The sequence below is a fragment of the Pleurodeles waltl genome, chromosome 6 (assembly GCF_031143425.1).
Source record: "Pleurodeles waltl isolate 20211129_DDA chromosome 6, aPleWal1.hap1.20221129, whole genome shotgun sequence".
Classification (NCBI taxonomy): Eukaryota; Metazoa; Chordata; class Amphibia; order Caudata; family Salamandridae; genus Pleurodeles; species Pleurodeles waltl.
The window spans coordinates 973,997,633-974,017,649 of record NC_090445.1 but is presented as its reverse complement, the minus strand read 5'-3'; the positions used below and the strand labels follow the sequence as shown (position 1 = coordinate 974,017,649).

General features: G+C 42.7%; 1 protein-coding gene across 3 annotated transcripts in view; it reads right to left on the bottom strand.

The window, feature by feature from the left end:
- The window catches only part of PDE6C (phosphodiesterase 6C), a 314,305-nt gene that overhangs the window by 136,539 nt on the left and 157,749 nt on the right, over positions 1-20,017 (bottom strand). For all 3 annotated transcript variants that reach the window (XM_069239839.1, XM_069239840.1, XM_069239838.1), the window contains one exon: positions 10,680-10,767. In XM_069239839.1, coding sequence (XP_069095940.1) covers positions 10,680-10,767 — 88 coding nt within the window. The remainder of the gene's footprint in view (positions 1-10,679; positions 10,768-20,017) is intronic.

The following is a 20,017-nucleotide window of genomic DNA, read 5'->3' as shown; positions in this document are numbered from 1 at the left end:
AACACATTTGAACACTTGTTCAGCAACTGAGGTATATACAGTTAGGCAAACGAATAAGCATTACATTCAGTGGTGGGCTCCATACACATTGTTTAGCCAACTATAAACGTATAAAATAAAAAGGGGGGCACCTAAGCAGATGAGGTAGCTTTGAGAGTTTGTATGTGTCAGAACCCCTTTCAGAGGGCTACTGGACACACATGGGCTACTGGCCCCAACCGTGTGGTTGAGGCCTTCTACTCCTGATGTCCTGGGGCCTGGCCTACTGTGGGTCCTCAGCAAATGACTCTCAATGGTTGCTGTGGACGGGTAGTCAAGGCTGCCTCGGGGGATGTAGATACAGGTAAGTTAACACGGTACAAACAATAAATCAATGTCCAACTAAATACTGACCTTTATAGGAAAAAGTAGCACTTTATTTCTAACTCTACGAATGCAAAGAAATGTGACATTCAAATGGAATAATACAATCCCCCTTGAGGTCTGGGCTCTAGTAGTTGTCCAGCGAATTCCTGCCCCACCCGCCTTTGTGTAACATGTTCAGGGAATGCAAACTATTAGGTTGTACTCAAGAGTTCCCCTTTGATTCTACAGGATCTTAGTCAAAAGTGTTTATGGTGCCACATCACCTTCTGCAGTGAATCCCTCAGGGCCCCAAAACCCTAAGTTCAAGTCTTACCTACCCCTGTAGCACAGAAGCATTTGGAACTACAGCGGGTACGCTCAGCTCTGACACTTGCCAGATCAGATCTGGCTTGGAGAAATCAGGCAGCTTGCAGTACACATGGTAGCGTCAGGTGGGTACAGGCTCACTCTCAGGAGACGCATGGCAGCTCTATTTCATGATTGGAGCAGCTTCCAGCTCTCAGCGATGCTTTAAGTCAAGTTCTACCTGGTGGGAGGATCTCAGTTCTTTGACTCCTGACTGGAGGCCCCCAAGGGCATGTTATCCTCCATGGCATCATTCTGGCCTGGGGGTCAATAAAGGCAAGTTCGTCAGTGCAATTAGACCCACCAGTCAAAGTCTAACTTCTAGCACTGGAGACAACCCAAATTTTTGGTACCTTGGTCCTGCCAGCCCCTCCTGGCACATGGAGTTGCTCCAGAATCTCCTGGTCACAACACAGACTCCTCAGATCAATTGCCCACACCACAGTGGCCCCTCATGGCATACGGGTCACTGTTCAAGCATTCACGAGCTAAGCCATGCTGATCACACAACTTATTCACTGGTGGCCCACTCTGACATATGGGGTCACCACAACAAGGCTGTGTAGGCTTGGCACTTTCTGCACAGCACTCGATTCTTGGCTCAGTCAACAACGGACCTCTCCTGCATACGGAGGTCACTAAAAACATGAGCTGTGGCCCAATTGAGGGAATCCTCACACCTCACACAGTGAGTCATCGTGGTATGGCTCCCCGTTAGTCTTGGCAAACAGGCAGCTGCTGGTGCAGGTGGTTTTCGTTTCACTGAGTAATGTCCACTCACCTAGCAGGGAGACCAGCAGGCCTTGGAACAGGCAGAAGTCTTGCAGATCTTCCCCATCTCACACAGCCCATCTGGCTTCTTGGCAAATGACAAATTTTGAAGGACTCAGCCTCCCCTTCTTATAGTCCTTTTCCAGACACCAAATGTGATATAGGGTCTGGGTCTTTAAAGTTTTATTTTGGGGTTCTGCTTCTTTGGAAGTGCACACTTCTTTTTATCTTTCTTCATGAAAGAATGTCTGTCATATAAGGCACAACTCTGAAGCTAATTGTCCATATCACAATTCAGGATAATGATCAGAGTTCACACCTGGATGTCAGCCACAGTGATATGTGCATCTTAAGGTTAATCCCAGTCCCCCAGACCTACTCTTTATGATTCCCTTATTGGTCCCATCTCTCCTTCTGAGATGTATCCAGGCCCCTTCCTTGTGATGTATCACTGAATTAAAGAGCAGTCTTTTGACATGTAAACAGCCTCTCTTCCTTTTCCCTCCGGTGTGTCCCCATCCAGCTTACAGGAATGCATCCATACCCAAATCTGTCTGTGGGAATTCCTCTCTTCCTCATGTCTTCACCAGGCAACCCTGGGCTTTCCAACATGGAATCCAGGGACCAGTATTCAATGTATCAATGCAGACACAATCAGTCAGTGTACAGTCACAGCACAGTTTGGGTCCAGCATTGTTATCTCTATGCATTGTATCCTTATATGTACACATGCATTCAGTACACACTCAATCAGCTTGCACTGTTCAGCACTGAAGCTTTCCTATCTTTAACCAGGGTATGTTATTTACAAACACACACTGCCACACACACTATGTGTGTGCTGCATAGCACTTCATCATTCATGTATTCCTCTCAAGCATACATACAACCAGCACATGTACTACCCACATGCATTGCACAGTAGCTTCAGCCTTGTACTGTACCCTTCCCGGGCATACATACAACCAAAGCAGTCACTACTCCTGTACTGTGCAGCACTCCACATCTTACCTGATGTACGCCAAGGGTGAGTTAAGCACACAGCAGTGTAACTTTTAAAAAGGTGAGTAAGCTTGCAGGCCTCACTCCAGTGACACAGTAATGTGGTCCTGTTCACTACTACTGATCACTACAAGGTATACTGCCCCCACCATGCTTGTGCTGCGTAACTCCTAGTGAAGGTGACTGCCTTCCAACACTATGAGAGTGCAATCTGTGAGTCAGGCCTATATCATGGCACACAGGCATGATCCTAGGGCAAAAAAGTCAGCATTGGCGATGCAGACAACAGTACAGCTAGGCACTCAGGTTTTTACCATGCAGAGGACTTTTTCATCCCAACAGTATGCATTTATGTGTGTATGTATGTATGTATGTATTTATGTATGTATGTACGTATGTATATATATATATATTTGTTTGTGGGAGGAATGGAAACCAGAAAGAAGTATGGGCAATTGGGGTATGGAGAAGTGTGATTTCTAAGAGCGGTGGATGAGCATGAAACGGTAGGTGTGGCACCAGTAAGGGAATTGGTTGGTGGAAGAAGTTTGGAGAGGTGCCGCTTTTATGAATATGTAGAAGCATGTAAATCCTAAGGGTCGAATGATTACATCAGTTGGATGGACTCCAGCTCATATTTTTTTGAGGTTATTTAATTGTCAATAAATTACCAATACATATTATCACATTGCTTATTTAGAAATATAATGGCAGTTACTGCCACAAAATGCTCACACTCCCAATAATTTAACTGTGTATTTTGTTTACCTAACCATCCATTAAAGTGTAAATATTCGACAGAGTAAACTTTTAATCATTAACTCTATTGCCTTCCTCTCTGGGGCAGGGAAGGTAGTCTGACAATCCAACCCCTGCTTGCCTCTCATCCCCTATCCACCACTGCACCATGCTCGATGCCTCCCGACGACCATAGTAAAGCAAGACCCCATAGAAGCATCTTGTAGCCGCAATACCCCTTTCCCTTCCCAGCTTCCCGCAGTTATAATTCCAACTGGCATACAACTCTCTATTCTACAGGCCTTGGGCTCATCCACAGCACAGTAGAGACACATGCTATTAAATTAAATGATGCAGTTTTTTACAACCTAGCCGCTCATCTGTTACCAATGTTGCTTACCAGACTTTTGTATAATGCTGTTATATGTTGACTGTAATCACTGTATGCCACATAACCTGTTTATCATTGGCTTAAACTAAAATAAAACTTTTTAAAAAAAACAATGTTGCCTTGCTGTATTTTTGCTCTTACTCTTGCATAAAACATATTACATATGCAATGGAGGAAAAAGCAGTGCATGCAAGATGCATGTTTTTAAAAGGCACACATCTATGCATTGCAGCTTTTATCTACAATTTGCATATATTTCTGACTTTTTCGGGATCCCCAAGCATCCCTTACAGCATGCACAGCAAATCATGTCATACGGGATTGCATATGCCTGTTTCTCCTTCCTGTGTGTAGTGTCTTGTGAGTATGAATGATGGAACCTTTTTGGATTCTGGAGGACTCCGTAGCATGATGACTTAAGTGTGAGAACATAGGACAGTGAATGCAAATGTAAAATGTTGAGTTTGTAGTTACATGCAGAAGAAGGAAGACGTGTAATACATAGCTCTGTGTGTGGCGTATTCATTAGCGAGTACCTAGGCTGGGGAAGATGCTACAACTGGCGACGAGATAGGGGGTAACTGACCCGAATATCAACATTGCTCTCCAACAGTTTGCTGTCATCCAAGCAAACTGCTCAGGCATGCCACATGTGACTTTGTCGCAGCACAGAATTAACAGTTGGCGCATGTGGAGTCAAAGCGCAAGTCCAACCAATGGAAAGCATTTAAAGAAAAAGAAGCTTTATTGAGAAGTCTAGATGTTTGTAGTCAAGAAATCGTGATCAAGGCCATACAGAAAAGTACCATGCTACTACGCAATTTAAAGCTACACAGTGCATGGAGTGATACCGCTAAAGGCAGTTACAAACAGATACAGATAAGAGCAGTAGCTGACAGAACAATTGATAATGAAGCATATTGTAGTTATACTTACCTGAGCCTCAAAAAGAAGAGCTTTATGACCTCATCGGTGGGTGAGAAGACCCAAGAAGAAGCATAGGGGTTTTGTGTTTATGGAACTGTCCAAAACTTGAAGCAGCCCACCACCAAAGCTGCTGGATGGCAGCTCAGCACAACTCCAGAAGTTTCCAAAAAGTGAAGGGCTCCAATGGAGACCAAGAAAGAGGCTACTGTTCCACAGACTGTCAAAGACGATCTAAAGGCCAGCACGCCATGGGGCCTCAGAGATATTATGCCTGAACCAATTCACTAGGACCAACAGGTGGAACCGGTAGGAGCTCCAGTTAAAGTGTCACCCAATCCTTTGAACAGTTTCAATGCTGCTGCCTTACTGAAACCACCACCACCTTTTGAAACCACCGAAAAGCAAAATATTTGCAATAGATGGACTGGTTGAATAGAGACATTTGATGATTTGATGCACTAGAAGAAGCAGATAACAAAACGATTATCAAGTACCTCAAAAATATTTCTGGTAATGATGTAAGCAGTCTTAAAGAAAATATTGCACGCTGATGAAGTTACGTACTCTCAAATCAAAGAAGCCTTAAACCTCAGGTTAAATTCAGTGCCGTATGTAGATTATGAAAGGTACATTTTCAGTCAAGAACGACAAAGAGTTGGGGAAAGTATAGATGATTTTGTTGAGAGACTAGATACACTTATGAAACACTGCAGATATAATGAATTTAATGACAAAGAAACAATATGTCAAATGGTTATTGGTTGCTGCCTGTAAGATTCATTCGGGTGACTAATGCTGAGAGAAACTCTTAGTCTGGAGTGAGTTCTCATGGCTGCCAGAGCTGAAGAGTGTGCTGATCTACAAGCTGCTGACATGGAGGCCCTTGGTGCCCACAGTGAATTAGTCATGAAGATGAAAAATAAGCTGAAACACAAAGCTGAAGGATACAAGGTGATGTCTCCATGGAAAAAGAAGTTATATTTCAGGCGTGAATTATCATTTCAACAAGAAGGTAAATGTCCTACCATCAGACAAATATGCAAAGGCTGTGGTAAAGAGAACCATTTTGTTATGGTTTGCAAGGCAAAGGAGAAAGAAAGTGCAGCACAGCAAGAAGGCAAAATGGCTGACCGAACTTTCCAGCAGAGGCATTTGAAGTGCACCCACTAGGCCAAGCAACAACACCAATTGAGAGAAATTGACACCAAACAAAGTTAATCATCATCTAAATCATTGTTGAATTTTGTCAGTATTAAGTGTAAGTGGAAAAGGTGACTGCACAATATCACCTCAGAGAAACTCGCACCTATTGGACTGGCTGCATGTGAAGTGAAATACCAGTCAAAGAACAGTCGACATGAGAATGCACCCAAGCAATTCAAACATTGTCCAAAGATTACACTGAAAATAAATGGTTGCGTAATACCTTTTATCATCAACAGTGGTGCCCATTACTGCGACTGACGCCATTACAAACAAAAGTGTACACATGGGCTGAATCTATGCCTCTGAAAAGTAAAGGTTCATTTGTAGAGACGGTGAAACACAAGAAAATTTAAGTGCAAGTGTCCATTCAAGTGCTTCAAGGCATAGCGTTAAGTGCCGTCTACTAAGTTTCAACCGGGCTGCTGATATGGAACTGACATTGGTGAATTACAATATGAATGCTCATCAAAAAATAGTAAGTCAGTTCCCTACATTATGTCGTGGATTAGTAAAACTTAGAACTATGAAAGTAAAATTGCATATCAGTGAAGATGTCAACCTGTTGCTCAGAGAGACAGAAGAATTGCATTTCAATTACAAGAAGCTGTTGAAAAGGAACTCAAATCACTACGCAGACATGATATTACTGAGTGTTTTACTGGCCTGATGCCATAGGTTTCTCCCATTGTGGTAGTGCCCAAAAGGGACAGTGAAGGAGCTGTACGCATCTGCGTGGTCATGCGTCAAGCAAACAAGGCAAATTAAAAAGAACAACATCCAGGTCCGCACATTGCTGCTATGATAACACAATTGAACAGTGCAAAAGTCTTCTCTCGCCTTAATTCAAACAAAGGATATCGTCAGTTGGAATTCAAGGAGAATTGCAGGTACAATCCAATCTTTTCTACACATATTCATCTGTTTCAATACAAACGACTAAGGCCCTCATTACAAATGTGGTGGTATTAAGACCGCCACACTCGCGGTGGCGGTCTTACCACTGTGTTTCCGTGGTAAAGACCGCTGCAATACATGTTCAGCAGTTTGGCCAAAGTCAAACTGTCACAACGCTGCCCGTCCCGCTGGTGTGGTCAGACCTGCGCAACCGGCGGTGAGCCCCTCTGGGATAGCAGCATGCCTAATGCTGCCGGCTGTATTTCGAAGCTGAAAACTGCCAGGCTTTTTGCAGCGGTCGCACACACCCAGATGTCCACACACTTGCACACCCCCCACTCGCCCATACACTCACTGACATACACCCCCACCCAACTGCATGCATACGAACAAACACCCCAACACAGCCGCACACACACACCTCACTCCACATCCATACGCCCCCTACCCCCACTCCGCATCCATACACACCCCCACCCCCACTCCGCATACATACACACCCGCACTCTACATCCATACACACCCCACCCCCTCCATACACGCCCATTCCATTGCACACACACATACATGCACACACCACACCCCCCACACCGCTTTCGGTTCGTCCACCTACCTGTCTGGGCAAGGTGGTCATCCAGGAGGGCATGGGTATTGGCTGTTTCACCACCATCCCCAAACCACTGTGCAGGGTCAGCCATGCCGTATTACGTATCCTAATACGGCAGGTGGAGTCCTTTTGGGGTGGCGGTTCTGGGGGTGCAACAGCCTCTCATCCGCCATCAGTCAGGCAAACGGTGTCGGATTTCCGCCTGTGAATAGGTGGAAATCTGTGGGTGACACCAAATACGGCACTCACTGTACCACTAGCACTGTTGGTATGGTGGCAGCATTATGTATGGCGGTCTTGACAATATACCGCCGTTGTCATAATGAGCACCTAAGTTTTGTTTGTGTCATCAATTGGAGAGATTTTTGAAGATGTCATTAGACGTATCATACAACCTGTTGTGAGTGCTTTCAACTACAGCGATTATGTACTAGTTTTCGGTGTTACACAATAGGAACATGACAAAGCTTTTGTTGTTTACTTGTTGATGCCGGTTTAACACTAAAGGCTGAGAAATGGGAATTCAATAAGACAAAACAAAAATCCTTTGGCCATATCTTTTCTGATGGGGCATTATCAACTGCCAGTCCCTCACAAGATGTTTCCATGTTGTGTTCATTCCGTGGCATGCCCAGTTACTGTTCACAATATATACAAGACTTTGCAACTGGTGGCACAAACTTGGGGTGAGAGGACCAAATAAGTGTGTTTCCCCTTGATGTCTGTTTGACCTCAGGGGTGCGCTCCCTACTCCCCCAGAGAAGCCCACTTCGGTCTATTGGGATCACAATTGTGCTTCACTTCATTTTTCAGGCGAGTGAAGAAATTACTCACTGCATGCAACTAGAATATATTGTGCATAACTAAATACTCACTTGAGAGGAGTGTTATCACAAACCGGGTCCCAGATGGACCTTACAGGCCATCATAGGTGTTGAAATATGTTGTCGCATTAGCTTGAGGGTCATAGCACCATAATATCCTACAGTACCCAAATTATATATTGTTTTTATCCATATGCCACCATAGTAAAGGGAAACATTGTGAACAGTAAGGTATTTTTAATCTTTAACTCCCCAGTAGGATATTTGTAAGAGCTCCAACAAGTTAGTAGAGCCCACTCTGGCTTATTTGAAGCTGGGGTGGACCCGATGATGAAGCATAAAACTACTAGAATGGGTGAGGGTCACTAAAAAAGAAATGAAATCTTTTAAAAAAAGGAACCATTGAGATTTAGGCCTGCTCGATGGTCTAGGGATACTTGGAGCTGATGGTGATTGATATAGGGAGTGTGTATCCCTAGGTTTCCTTAGGGGGCTCCACCCACACAATCTTCCTACCCCTCCGGAGTGATGGAGCCGACTTTGTCAGCCCTATTTTCACTCCTTTGTTGGGACAGACTTTTTCAGTCCACTTGACAATGGACATCACATGATGGTGATTGTGGATGAATACTCTCCCTTCCCATTAATTGAAGCTCTCCCTTCTGTCACTCAGGACAGGGTTAATGAGAGATTAGTTAGCATCTTTGCGAGATAGGGCATTCCTATGATTCTGAAAACTGACAATGGCCCTCCTTTTAATAGCAGAGAATTACGTGACTTCCTCAGTCTGTCTAATGTGAAGCATCAGAAAAGCACACCTCTTTGGCCACAGGCTAATGGCTTGTTCAACGTTTTTTGAGTATGTTAAAAAAAGGCTGTTTGGCATGCTGCATTAGAGAATCTCAACCTCAAGACTGTCTTAAATTCTACTCTACGAGCTTATCATTCTACTCCACACTCGACCATGGGTGAAAGCCCTGCAGCACTGATGTTCAGGAGAGCCATAACAACCAAGCTGCTTCAATGGACCAACATCAGATCCAAAACTGATGACTGATGCCGAGACAGTTACAACTGACGTGATTTGAGTCGTAAGCAAAAAATGAAGGCCTATGCTGACAAAAGGCAACATGCAAAGAACATTGTTTTCAAGCAAGGAGATTGAGTGCTTGTTCGTCAGCCACGATGACGTAAATCTGGTGCTCATTTTGAGGCTGAGCCATTTCAAGTTATAACCAGCAACGGGCACATGGTAACAGCCCAACCTCCAGGAATATCTATCATGCAAGATTTCTGGCATTTCATACAGATGGTTCAATGCTCGTCAGGTGTTAATGTTAAATTTTTTACTAACAGAGAGGGAGATGTTGTGTTTGTGAGTATGAATGATGGAACTTTTTGGGATCCTGAAGGACTCCATAGAATGATGATGTAAGTGTTATAATGTGGGTCAGTGAATGCAAGTTTCAAGGTTGAGTTTGTGGCTACACGCTGAAGAATAAAGGCATGTAATACATAGGTCAGTGTGTGGCATATTCATTGGCGGGTACCCAGGCTGGGGAGGATGATACACTGTGTACTCTTTGAAGTTACATAACCTAATAAAAGCATTCCATTTCCAATCTTGAGATTCTATGTGGTCAGGTGGAACTTGTAATAAACTGATTACTTTCAGGTTGGCGCACTCATACAAAGGAAATGAGGATTAATTTCTCTCACTCTCTCCATCCTTCTATCTCCTGCTTTCTCTCTCCTAATGATATCTCCTTTCTCTCTCTACCCTTCCTCCTATTTTCTCCCTCTTCTTTCCTATCTCTTCCCCAATTTCTATTCTCTTGCCAATCAAGAAAGAACAGGTGTGGACGTAATTTGGAGTACTTGGACATGACATAATGTTGGGGAGGAAAGGATAGATTGAAATTGTTAGGGCATTGATTTTGATAATATGCAGACAAAGCCTCTCTGATCGCTTAGTTTCTAACAATAATAATATTTACTTGACTTTTATGTAGCGCTTCAAACCACACTTCTGCCTCTTCTAAGTTCTGAAAATAACGATTACCCAATTTAGTAGTACCCAGTTTACCAGTGTTGAGAAGGATGGAATGCTCAGTCTACCATCCTGGATTCAAACACATGGCCTGCAGATTCATGCAAAGTTAATTCATAGAGCCATCCTGCCTGCCATCCTGTGAGAGCTGCTAAGAGGCCATAGTGCCGGTAAATAACCATACATCACTGGCATTGCCTGTCAAGCAGGAAGTGCAGAAGACTTTAAGCACTAGGAGAAAAGATTAAGTAATAAATATTTGTTACTTATTTACCTCCTATAAAAAAAATGTGACCCAGCAGGTAGTACATTTGTTGATTGGCTTATCTGAAAACTGTAGTTTATTGACTAAAAATTCAGGCTTAGAAAGTATGCACGTATAATGATGCTTTGGGCTGCTACTTTTAAGAACCTTTGGTAAAGTACATACTACAGCATAAGCCATTATATTGAGGATGTGAAATTGAAGTACCGTACTCATCACAAAGAAAAATGGAAGCAGTACATTTTAAAACTTTACATCATCTTATAGTAATTTGCCTTTGTATCTCTACTGACCTCATCTTGCAGTAGAGTTTTGCTGTACTCTAGATGGTGCCTTTCTAAAATAGAAGAGCCATGCAGCTTTGCCAGGGGAGCCTGTGACCTAGGGATAAAACAAGAAATGATTATTATCACACATTATACTTGTTTACATTTTTGAGAAGCAGTGTTGCTTCTGTGAAGAATGCCATTATTAAAAAAGTGTTTACATGTTCACACTGTTGTACTTGATTGAGGCAAAGGTGAAGTGATCAGAGATCACCTTCCTCTGATGCATGTTAGTAGTAGAGTGTCACATTATCTCTCAAACACAGCTGTGTTGGATGACCCCTCAGTCTAAGGTCCATCCATTACAGAAATCTCAGCACTAAAGTCCATATGTCTTCCAGACCATGAGCCATGCCCCTTCCAGACAATGCCCTGTTCTGGGTCTACATCATGTTGCGATTATATTCTGCACCATTGGCAATGACAGTTTGGGGTTTGCATACCACCTGATATGGTCGTTGAATAAAAGTTCTGTCATGTGTGTAGTTTTTTACTTTGTTGTTTAGGGGAACACAGATATTTTTGGTAGTTAGGCTCATATAAGTCATCTCAACAAGGGCTACCATGACACAAAGGCACTGGGTTGTGGAAGGGGGTGCTGAAATGGCGCTCAACCTGTACTAACTATATAATGGTTTGCAACCATATTTTTATAAGAGTCAGCTCCACAGAAGCTTCTCTGAGCCTATGAGCACAGAGGAAGGGACAACTAAAAAGCATTCAAGTCCGTCTGAAGATCCAATAGTTCTATGTCTTACACAGTGAAGAAGATCGCTCTTGCTGTTTCAAAGCACAAAGGATGGATGAAATGTGAATGCATCCCTTCATGGTAATGATAACTCTACTGCAGTGACATCAGACTCTGAGGTTAAAATAAACACCTTAAACTCAAAACACAAACCTGTACTACAGCCTGTAGATTATACATTTCCAATACCGTAGAAATGCTTCAACTACTCAGCTACGACCGGATGCCGAGGCTGCCTTTCTGATATCTTACTCAGCCGTTTCATTAGGCTAAAGCTGACTTCTCGCTGCATGCCTAGAATATTAAAGCACCAGCCTTTTTGGAGTTTCAAAAAATGCAAAAGCCCTACACTGCATATTACACCAATTCTGGTGAGCAGTGAATCTGGGTGTACCAACTTAGAGACCCCACAAATGAGAGTTGACGATGTGCTGGGCTGTGAACTGGTTGAAGGAGGGCTACATAGCAATAGAGACACTGGTTAGATAGCCTCTGAGAACAAATGTCACCCCCTTCCCCCACACAAAATCATAGAAAAGAAGTGGGAAAAATCAACTACATACACAAAAACAAAGAGGAAGAGGGACGTTGTGGGGCTGAGTCTGTCCTCCATACAGCCTATATATTATTACAAAAGAGGCCCAGTGCTAAATTGTCTGCTGGTGGCTGACCTTCAAAAATTGATCTTAGCTTGATCTTCCTAATTAAATCATCTACTTCAATGCACAATCTGAATTTGTCCACAGGAGGCCGCCATCTTGGGGAAGTTAGTGGTCTAGTGTTGCACACTTTAGCATGCCGAGATGCAAGAGCTGCTGCACATTTCAACTCGGCTCCAATGTGAGCATTCAAGTTTCAGACCCGGAGGAGGTGAGCATTAGGTACAGAAAGGGAGTGTCACTTGGAGGAAGTAAGTACCCTTTGGACATTGTTTACATGGCGCTACAGTTACAGTAAGATCAATCAATTCTAAAACTTTGCCAAGTCTTTAGAGTGTGACTACAAGCACACACACCCTCCCGGAGGAGCTATGATGTGAGAATCCAAATACTACTGAGTAGGTTACGCATGCACCAAGTGTGTGCTGTTTGGTGTGTTTCACGTGTTTACATGTTTAAAAGTTTTAAATGTAGTATGTCTTGTACTGTTGATTGTGAGAGTACTTTAGTCTCTCAGTCCTGATATTCACGAGTGCCGTTTCCCACGAGTGGGGTGCAGTTTGCAAATAGGTGCACCACACCCCCAAACAACATGTATAGCGGCCCTTTACAAATGGGGACTACGATAACTATGCCTCTCTTGTATTTCCACAGGTATCAATGACGGACACCATAAACGATAGGTATCATCTTATGACACCACATTAGTAGGGTGATTTGCACCATATCACAGAGCATGTATTATTTATGTATTCTTTAGAGGTAGTCAAACAAAGAGTTTCACCAGGGAGTCCACCTTGGTCCTGAAGAGGAGCATTGGGGTAAGGCTCCGAAACATGTAGACTAGGGAGTCAGGCACATTACATCCCCCACTTCCGCAGCCCCTTTTTAATCATACCTCCTCCAAGAGATCTATTAAATCATTGGAATTAATAGGAGACGGGTATTTTTAACTCACCCAAGACTCCACCACTCCTATACCTCCTGTGATTCACATTGACGAGGCTACATCAGTACTCCCACGTATCCCGAAAGTCGTAGCACGCCCCCCTCCGTAGGGGAACGGGAAGAAACCCAATGATGAAGCATGCCACCAAGAGGTAACCCTGATGGGTGAGGGTTTTTCTAACAGGAAAATCCTTTTTCCTGTCCATCATGTGGCAGTTCTTTTAGCTGGGCCTCTTTTGTAAAAAGCAACTGCAGACATTGTTGGCCTAAATTTGACTACTGCTGCAACATGGTGAACAAATAAGTGACTCAATAGATAGAAGCACTTCCCAGCCTAACCTCTCAATTGCTTCAAGGTGAAGTTAATAACGGAGCTTGTGGGAGCAATTACTAATGACGAGGCACATCTTAACACGGAGTCCCTGGTGAGGCCTGAGCAGAACTGAAGGGACAGGCACCTCAAAGTCTAATCCACTACTGGAGTCAGGATGGGTAACTTAGTCTAAAACTGAGGAAATATGATCAAAGCACATTTTTAAAGACTTAGGGGCCAGATGTATGAAAATATTTTGCACTCGCAAACGGTGCCAATCGGTAAATTCGGCCGTTTGCGAGTGCAAAATAGTGGTCTGCAATGCATGAAAGGCATTCGCAGACTACAAAGTAGAAATCGCTAAAGTTGCGATTTCTTGCGTTGCGACCTGGATTTTGCGAGTCGCAATTTGCGATTAGCAAAATCCAGGTCGCAAGGCGATGCTGCAAAAAATCGCAAATTGTGATTTTTCGCAGAATGGCATTTTGCACATGCGAAATACCATGATCTGCAACCAGGTGTTAACGTGGTGCAAAATTTAAAAATGCAGTTAAACTGCATTTTTAAATTGAACATGTAAAGCACACATGCCCTTTTGGCATGTGTGTACCTTACATGTTGCTAAAAATGATTTTGGGGTGCAGCAGAGGGGGCCTTAGGCCCCCAGCACCCTAGCCTTTTGCATTTCCAAAATTGCGATTTCTGGTTCAGAAATCGCAATTTTGGAAATGCAAAAAATTCGCAGCTATGGGCCAACAGGCCCATAGCTGCGAATGGGGCCGGTATCCCAATTTGTGATTCGGTAATAGCATTTGCGATTTTTAAAAAATCGCTATTACCGAATCGCAAATGTGCTACGTAGCCCTTTGCGAGTCGGTAATAGCGATTTCTTAAAAATCGCTATTACCGAATCGCAAAGGGCCGTGATGATACATCTGGCTCTTATTTGCCAAAATGACACAGGAATCTTCTGAAATGCCGGTGGAGGAAGCAGACCAGAGGACATCTAACCTGGAAATAAAACAACTAATCAGGAAAGGAAGTCAAAATACGACAGGAAAAAAATCATCAACTAGTAATTACTGTTACACTGCTTCCACAAGATATGGACAACATGAACGACATCACCACAAAAACAGAACATAGGCTATCTAAGGGGAAGACAGGCCCCATGTACTGTGATAGGGTTAAGCTATTGGCATTAGCACGGCGGCAGAAACCTATTTTTTACAATGGTGTTCATCTTTTCTTCAGTCCTTGCCTTGACAGAGAAAGAGAAAAACATTTGATGGGATGGAGCATACGTTAGGAGATAGGGGTATTCTGTATGCATTTCCCCGAAGACAAAATTCAGACTTATGAGAGAAAATGTACTTCTGAGACTGCTCTGAGAAATCAATTCAAAACATTGAAAACTTAGGGTGCAATATTTTTTAATCCCCCCTGATTCACAAAGTTTGCCGTGAAACAAAAAGAGGGGGAACAAGAGAGAAGGATATACCAAGCAATATTAACATACATGTAGTAGATTTATGGACAGCGTGTTATTTGCACATAGATATTTTTACTGTAATTGTTGGCATCCTAATCAGCACAACCGTATCGTCCTTGATTTTCTTTCAAACGTTGGGAACAGCTGACCTTCTTTGGTTGTCCTTTTGATATAGGAAGCCTCACAATGAACCAGACTGTAGTGGGAAGCAAGTTGAGACTCATCATTGCAAGTTGTGGTTGCCTGAAGAGAGGGTTGTTACTCATCTGAACCGATTGATGTGGTTGAGTTGGGGCATAAGTCACACAGGAAGTGGATGACCAATTTCTGTTTTGAACTGGATGTTGAGTAATTGTTTATTGGTGTTGAAAGATAAAATTGTTTATATACTTGTAATACACGTTAAACCATTAAATCCAGGAAATATTGGATTATGTTGCATTATCATGGAATGACTGACTTTTGGTCAGGTTTAGGGCCTTGAAAAAAGCTTTGTGTAAGTCCTCAAGCACTTTACTGGAAGTTACATTTTATATACTTATGACAAAAGAACAGAAGTAGAGACACCTTTTATTTCCTGCCACATGGATCATACATGAACTAGTAGAAATGTTCCATGAAGTTACGTAGTGACTGGACTTCGATCCAGGGGCAGTGCAACAGCAATAATGACTTGGTGCCTGCAAACAGTCTCATAAATGCATTGTGCAGTGAGGTCATAAGAGACCCTTTCAGGACAGTTTTTGGTTTACACAATGGCTCAGTCATTGTGGCAGGAATGCTTAGGGACACCTCTAAAATAACAATGAGATACAAGCATGAGTACATTTTACGCTGTGAGGAAAGATTTAAAGTATGGAGGCACTCAGATCGAAAATTATATTTGTTGACTTAAGTGCCCATAATGACTCAAGAAGCTGGAAATGAGGAAAAATTGCTAACAAAAAAAAGCTAATGTGATAAGATATAGATTAAAGAAATATGACTACAGACAATATGTTGAACTTTGACACGAGAATGGACATACAGTGGAATTCCTATTGACATATATGGCTAACAGGGAAAAGGACATTACAGCCAAAAACACTATTAGAGACAACAATGGAATAAAGCTGAATGAATATGGACTCCCTAATGACAGAATTAGGGATTATTACTAACAACTACATAAACAGCAACCAGGGGTTGAGTGTGAAGCCTGCTAACTGAAGCTGAGCTTCCGAGTTTAGCAGAAAGTTTTCGAGTTGATGTAGAATATATATAATGGGTGACGTGTAAGTTAGAACTGGTAACACACCAAAGAGTGAACATTTGCCAGTTTAATTTTACAAGTAGTGAGTGGAAGTGCTGGCACTACTGTTACTGGACATATGTAATGAAGCGCTCCGAGTAGAGCCACTACTAGACTCATTGGGACACGTGGCAGTGGAGCTGTCAAAGGGTGGTAAGGATCTCCTTAATTGCAAGTCGTATGAATGATAAATGTAGACAACAAAATATTAGGGAAATCATTCGAAAACTGGTTGACAATGGCTAAATTAGATTATAACTCACAAACTGAATTCTGAAAGACGGCTGAGCTCCCTGATGTCTCCTGTTTTATGCAACTACCAACAGACAGAGGGGGACCATGTCTCCCAGAATACTTGTACAGAGAGTGAGTAATTTATTCAGTTTCACTGACTCCTGCACAGAAAGGTGGATAGACAATGTCAGTTTGCCCACCCATGAGAGACCTGTGGTAATATTTGCTCAACATGGCTGGACTTTCCTAATGTGCCAGCAGTGCATAAAATTAATTAAACACAGTTGCAATTGGGACAAGGACACAGATTGATATCAACACTGTACATGGCTTGCTTGTCATCTAATTGGAGAAAATTAGATTGTCTTGAAGAGGCATGGCACAGTGACCTAGGGGAATTACTGAGCAAGTTGACTGTCATAGACTATAGGCAAACTGTAGCTCTGTAATAAAAAACGCCAGATTTAAACTGACACGTTCTCAATGTATTCACAGAACATCTAGGTTCCCTAAGTTGATGTACAGGATACAACCAAAGAACAGCCATATTTGCTCTGTATGCACAAATGACATAGGTACCTTTGTGCACCTATGGTGGACCTATGTCCCAATACAACATTTAATCCAGCATATGTCAGACCTCTTTGGCTGGCCGTTGACCCCAAACGATTACGTGTCCCTACCGTGGAAGGCACCATTAAAAAACACAGGATGAAACTGTTGACTAAAGTTATAGAGTTGGACTTAACCTAGCCAAAAGGAGGCTAGCTGAGTGTTTGAAACAATTTTTCTCCCCAATGATAAAACAATGCAAATTGGATCTGGTGTGATCAGGGGCAGTAGAGTGTGGAGTTAAGAGCAGATCATTGGAGTCACACAGAAGAGATACATTTATTACTGAACTTGACAGCTCAACTGATGACATGCCACCATAAACTAATACAACTCCATTATGAGAACCATGTACAGCTATTCAGTTTAAAGATCAATGTAAGACATTTGACCGAATTATTGTAATCAACATTTGTGCTTACCTAGCTTGAAACTTTGATCACTGTAGTCAAATATTTCACTTGCATTAGCTGTATGTATAGGTAATGCACTAAACAAACTCTGTATATTGGACTGTTCATGAAACACCGGAACTTTATGACTCTTACTTGATTTAATTGAAAAACAATAATACAAAGGTGAAAAAATAAGTGTGTGGGACTTCACTATATCAGGTTTGGAAGTGATGGCCCTTTATGAACAAAACATTATACTCTGATTTAGATCTTGAAGCAAGTGTTTGCCTCAAGACTGCAATCTTCACCTTATCCCTGCTAATTGCTGATTTATTAAATTAGTGACCTGAAAATAAATCATAAGGTGCTTTCAAGTGTCAATATTTATGGACCAACTACAACATTATGCTCAATTTGTACTGAGGAAATTGGTAAAGATGTTTTACTGCACGAAATCCTCTGCAGTAGGGATGCTAAAGTCTTCATTTTCCACACTATTTCCTTACCGTAGTAGTCAGCTTTACATCAGTTGCCTTGTTTGCCTTTGGAGAACTTTGCCCACAAATGCCTCTAATGCTTATAATCAACACTTCTAACAAACGTGTTAAATAATGTGCCCACCGACTGTACTGACACCTGAATGTGCCCACTTACGAACAACTGTAAGGTCAGATTTCACTAATCACTTCAGTTTTATCCAATTTGGATACCCAATCCTGGTTTATAGGACTGAACAGTTTGGTGTAGGAAAGAAACCTGGAACCACTTCAGCCTTCAAGAGCGAGTGGAGAAACCCAACTGCCAGATACGCCTAATCATTTCTCAGGTCAGAACACATATGCAGCTTGATAGTTAGAGCATGAGAGGTGTCCAACCATGGTTAACATCTACAACTAATACACAAAAGCTGATGAGAAGAATGCTGCAATAAGTTTAACCATAGGCAATTACTCTGGGGAGCATTCTAATTCATTGTTCTTTTGCCCACCATGCTACCTCAGTTTCGACCCAGCCATATGCAAATCAATCTTGATCCTGCTCCAAAAACAACAGTCAGTCCAGTCCAAACTGCCAGGCCAGGCCCTCCCTAAACATGAACGCAAACAACCCAAGAGTGGTTTCACCGTGGCTGGGGCACTCCAGTCAGGTGTAGCTTCACTAAAGTGACACAGTGAGCAAGGGACTCATGCCTCCACAAAGCCTTGTCGTTTAGCGTACTAACTCAAATACACAAAGCTGGTCGGAAGATTTCTTGCAATCAATCTAACCACTGGAAATCACTCAGGGTGGCATTCCAACCCATCTTTCTTTTACCTGCCATGCCACACCTTGGATGCAGTCAGATACAAATCAGTGTTGACCCTGCTCCCATAGGAATAGTTCAGCCCAAACCGACAGGCCAGGTCCAACTTGAATCAGAATACAAGACACCCAAAACCGGTTTTGCCCTGACTGGGGCTTTTCAGTTGGGTGAATTGGCATGGTGGGCAAAAGGACAATGGGCTGGAATGCTACCCAGCGCAAGAAGTGGATCACATAGCAGCTGGCTCTCCTGAATTGAAAAGCCTGACAATAAAGGTCTGCCAAGTAAAGTGGAAATGGCAGAAATACTATTCACCTGAATCCAAATGCCTGAATATAAATGCAAAGTACAGGCAAAGAAACTTACTTTTCTCTGTGCCCTTCATCCTAGTTAAACTTGATAAGGAACTCTTCATTATAGAGGAACTTCAACCCTCCCAGTCCATACTCCCTATTACCTATCCTTCTAGAGAATTATGTAATGGCTTGTAATTTTTCTTCAAGAACCAGATTGCTAAGGTCAAAAATGTGATCTCTGATAGTGTCCACCTGCCTAGATTTGGCCGAGCAAACATTCATACATACACTATGGGACTGCCCCAAATTACATCAATACTGGACTGCCATTATGGGGGGACTCAACAAAACATTGGGAGATGAATTTCCACCTGACCCAAAATATATACTTGTAGGCATTCCCATGGATGTGGATGTCCCCTGGGACAGGCTCCTTTTTGGTAATATGGGTCTTGTGGTAGCCACGCGAGCCATAGCTAGATACTGGGGTGGCCCCGAACCACCTACTTACTATCCAGGAATGGAGATCGGGGATGGACCTTTACATGGCTGCCGAAAAAGTCACATATGAGGCCCGAAGGTACCCAAAACAATTCCAAAAGATATGGGATCCCTGGCAAAAAATCCTAGAATATCGATGAGGGTGACAATTAAGTCCTGCTCCAGGGCACACAATTGTGGTGAGAGGTGCTGGTCGGTCCACGGGGTAATCTACTGATTCAGTCCCACCGGGACACCACAAATTTACTGACACTGTACTGTGCGGATTTAAGCTTTGAACAAGTGTAATTTCCCATCTGATAATAGTTTATTGGTGTGTTGTATGGCGCCATATGTTGTTTCCAGAAAACCACATCTGTAGGCAATGACTGTCTGCTCCATGTTTTCCAGGACTGTACCCCTCACCTCCTTGACAGCATTCAGAGGGCTTTACGTAATGTTGATGACATTAAAATTGTCATCATCACCCTAACTTACATTAAATACCCTACACAAAATCTGATTTTATTAGTA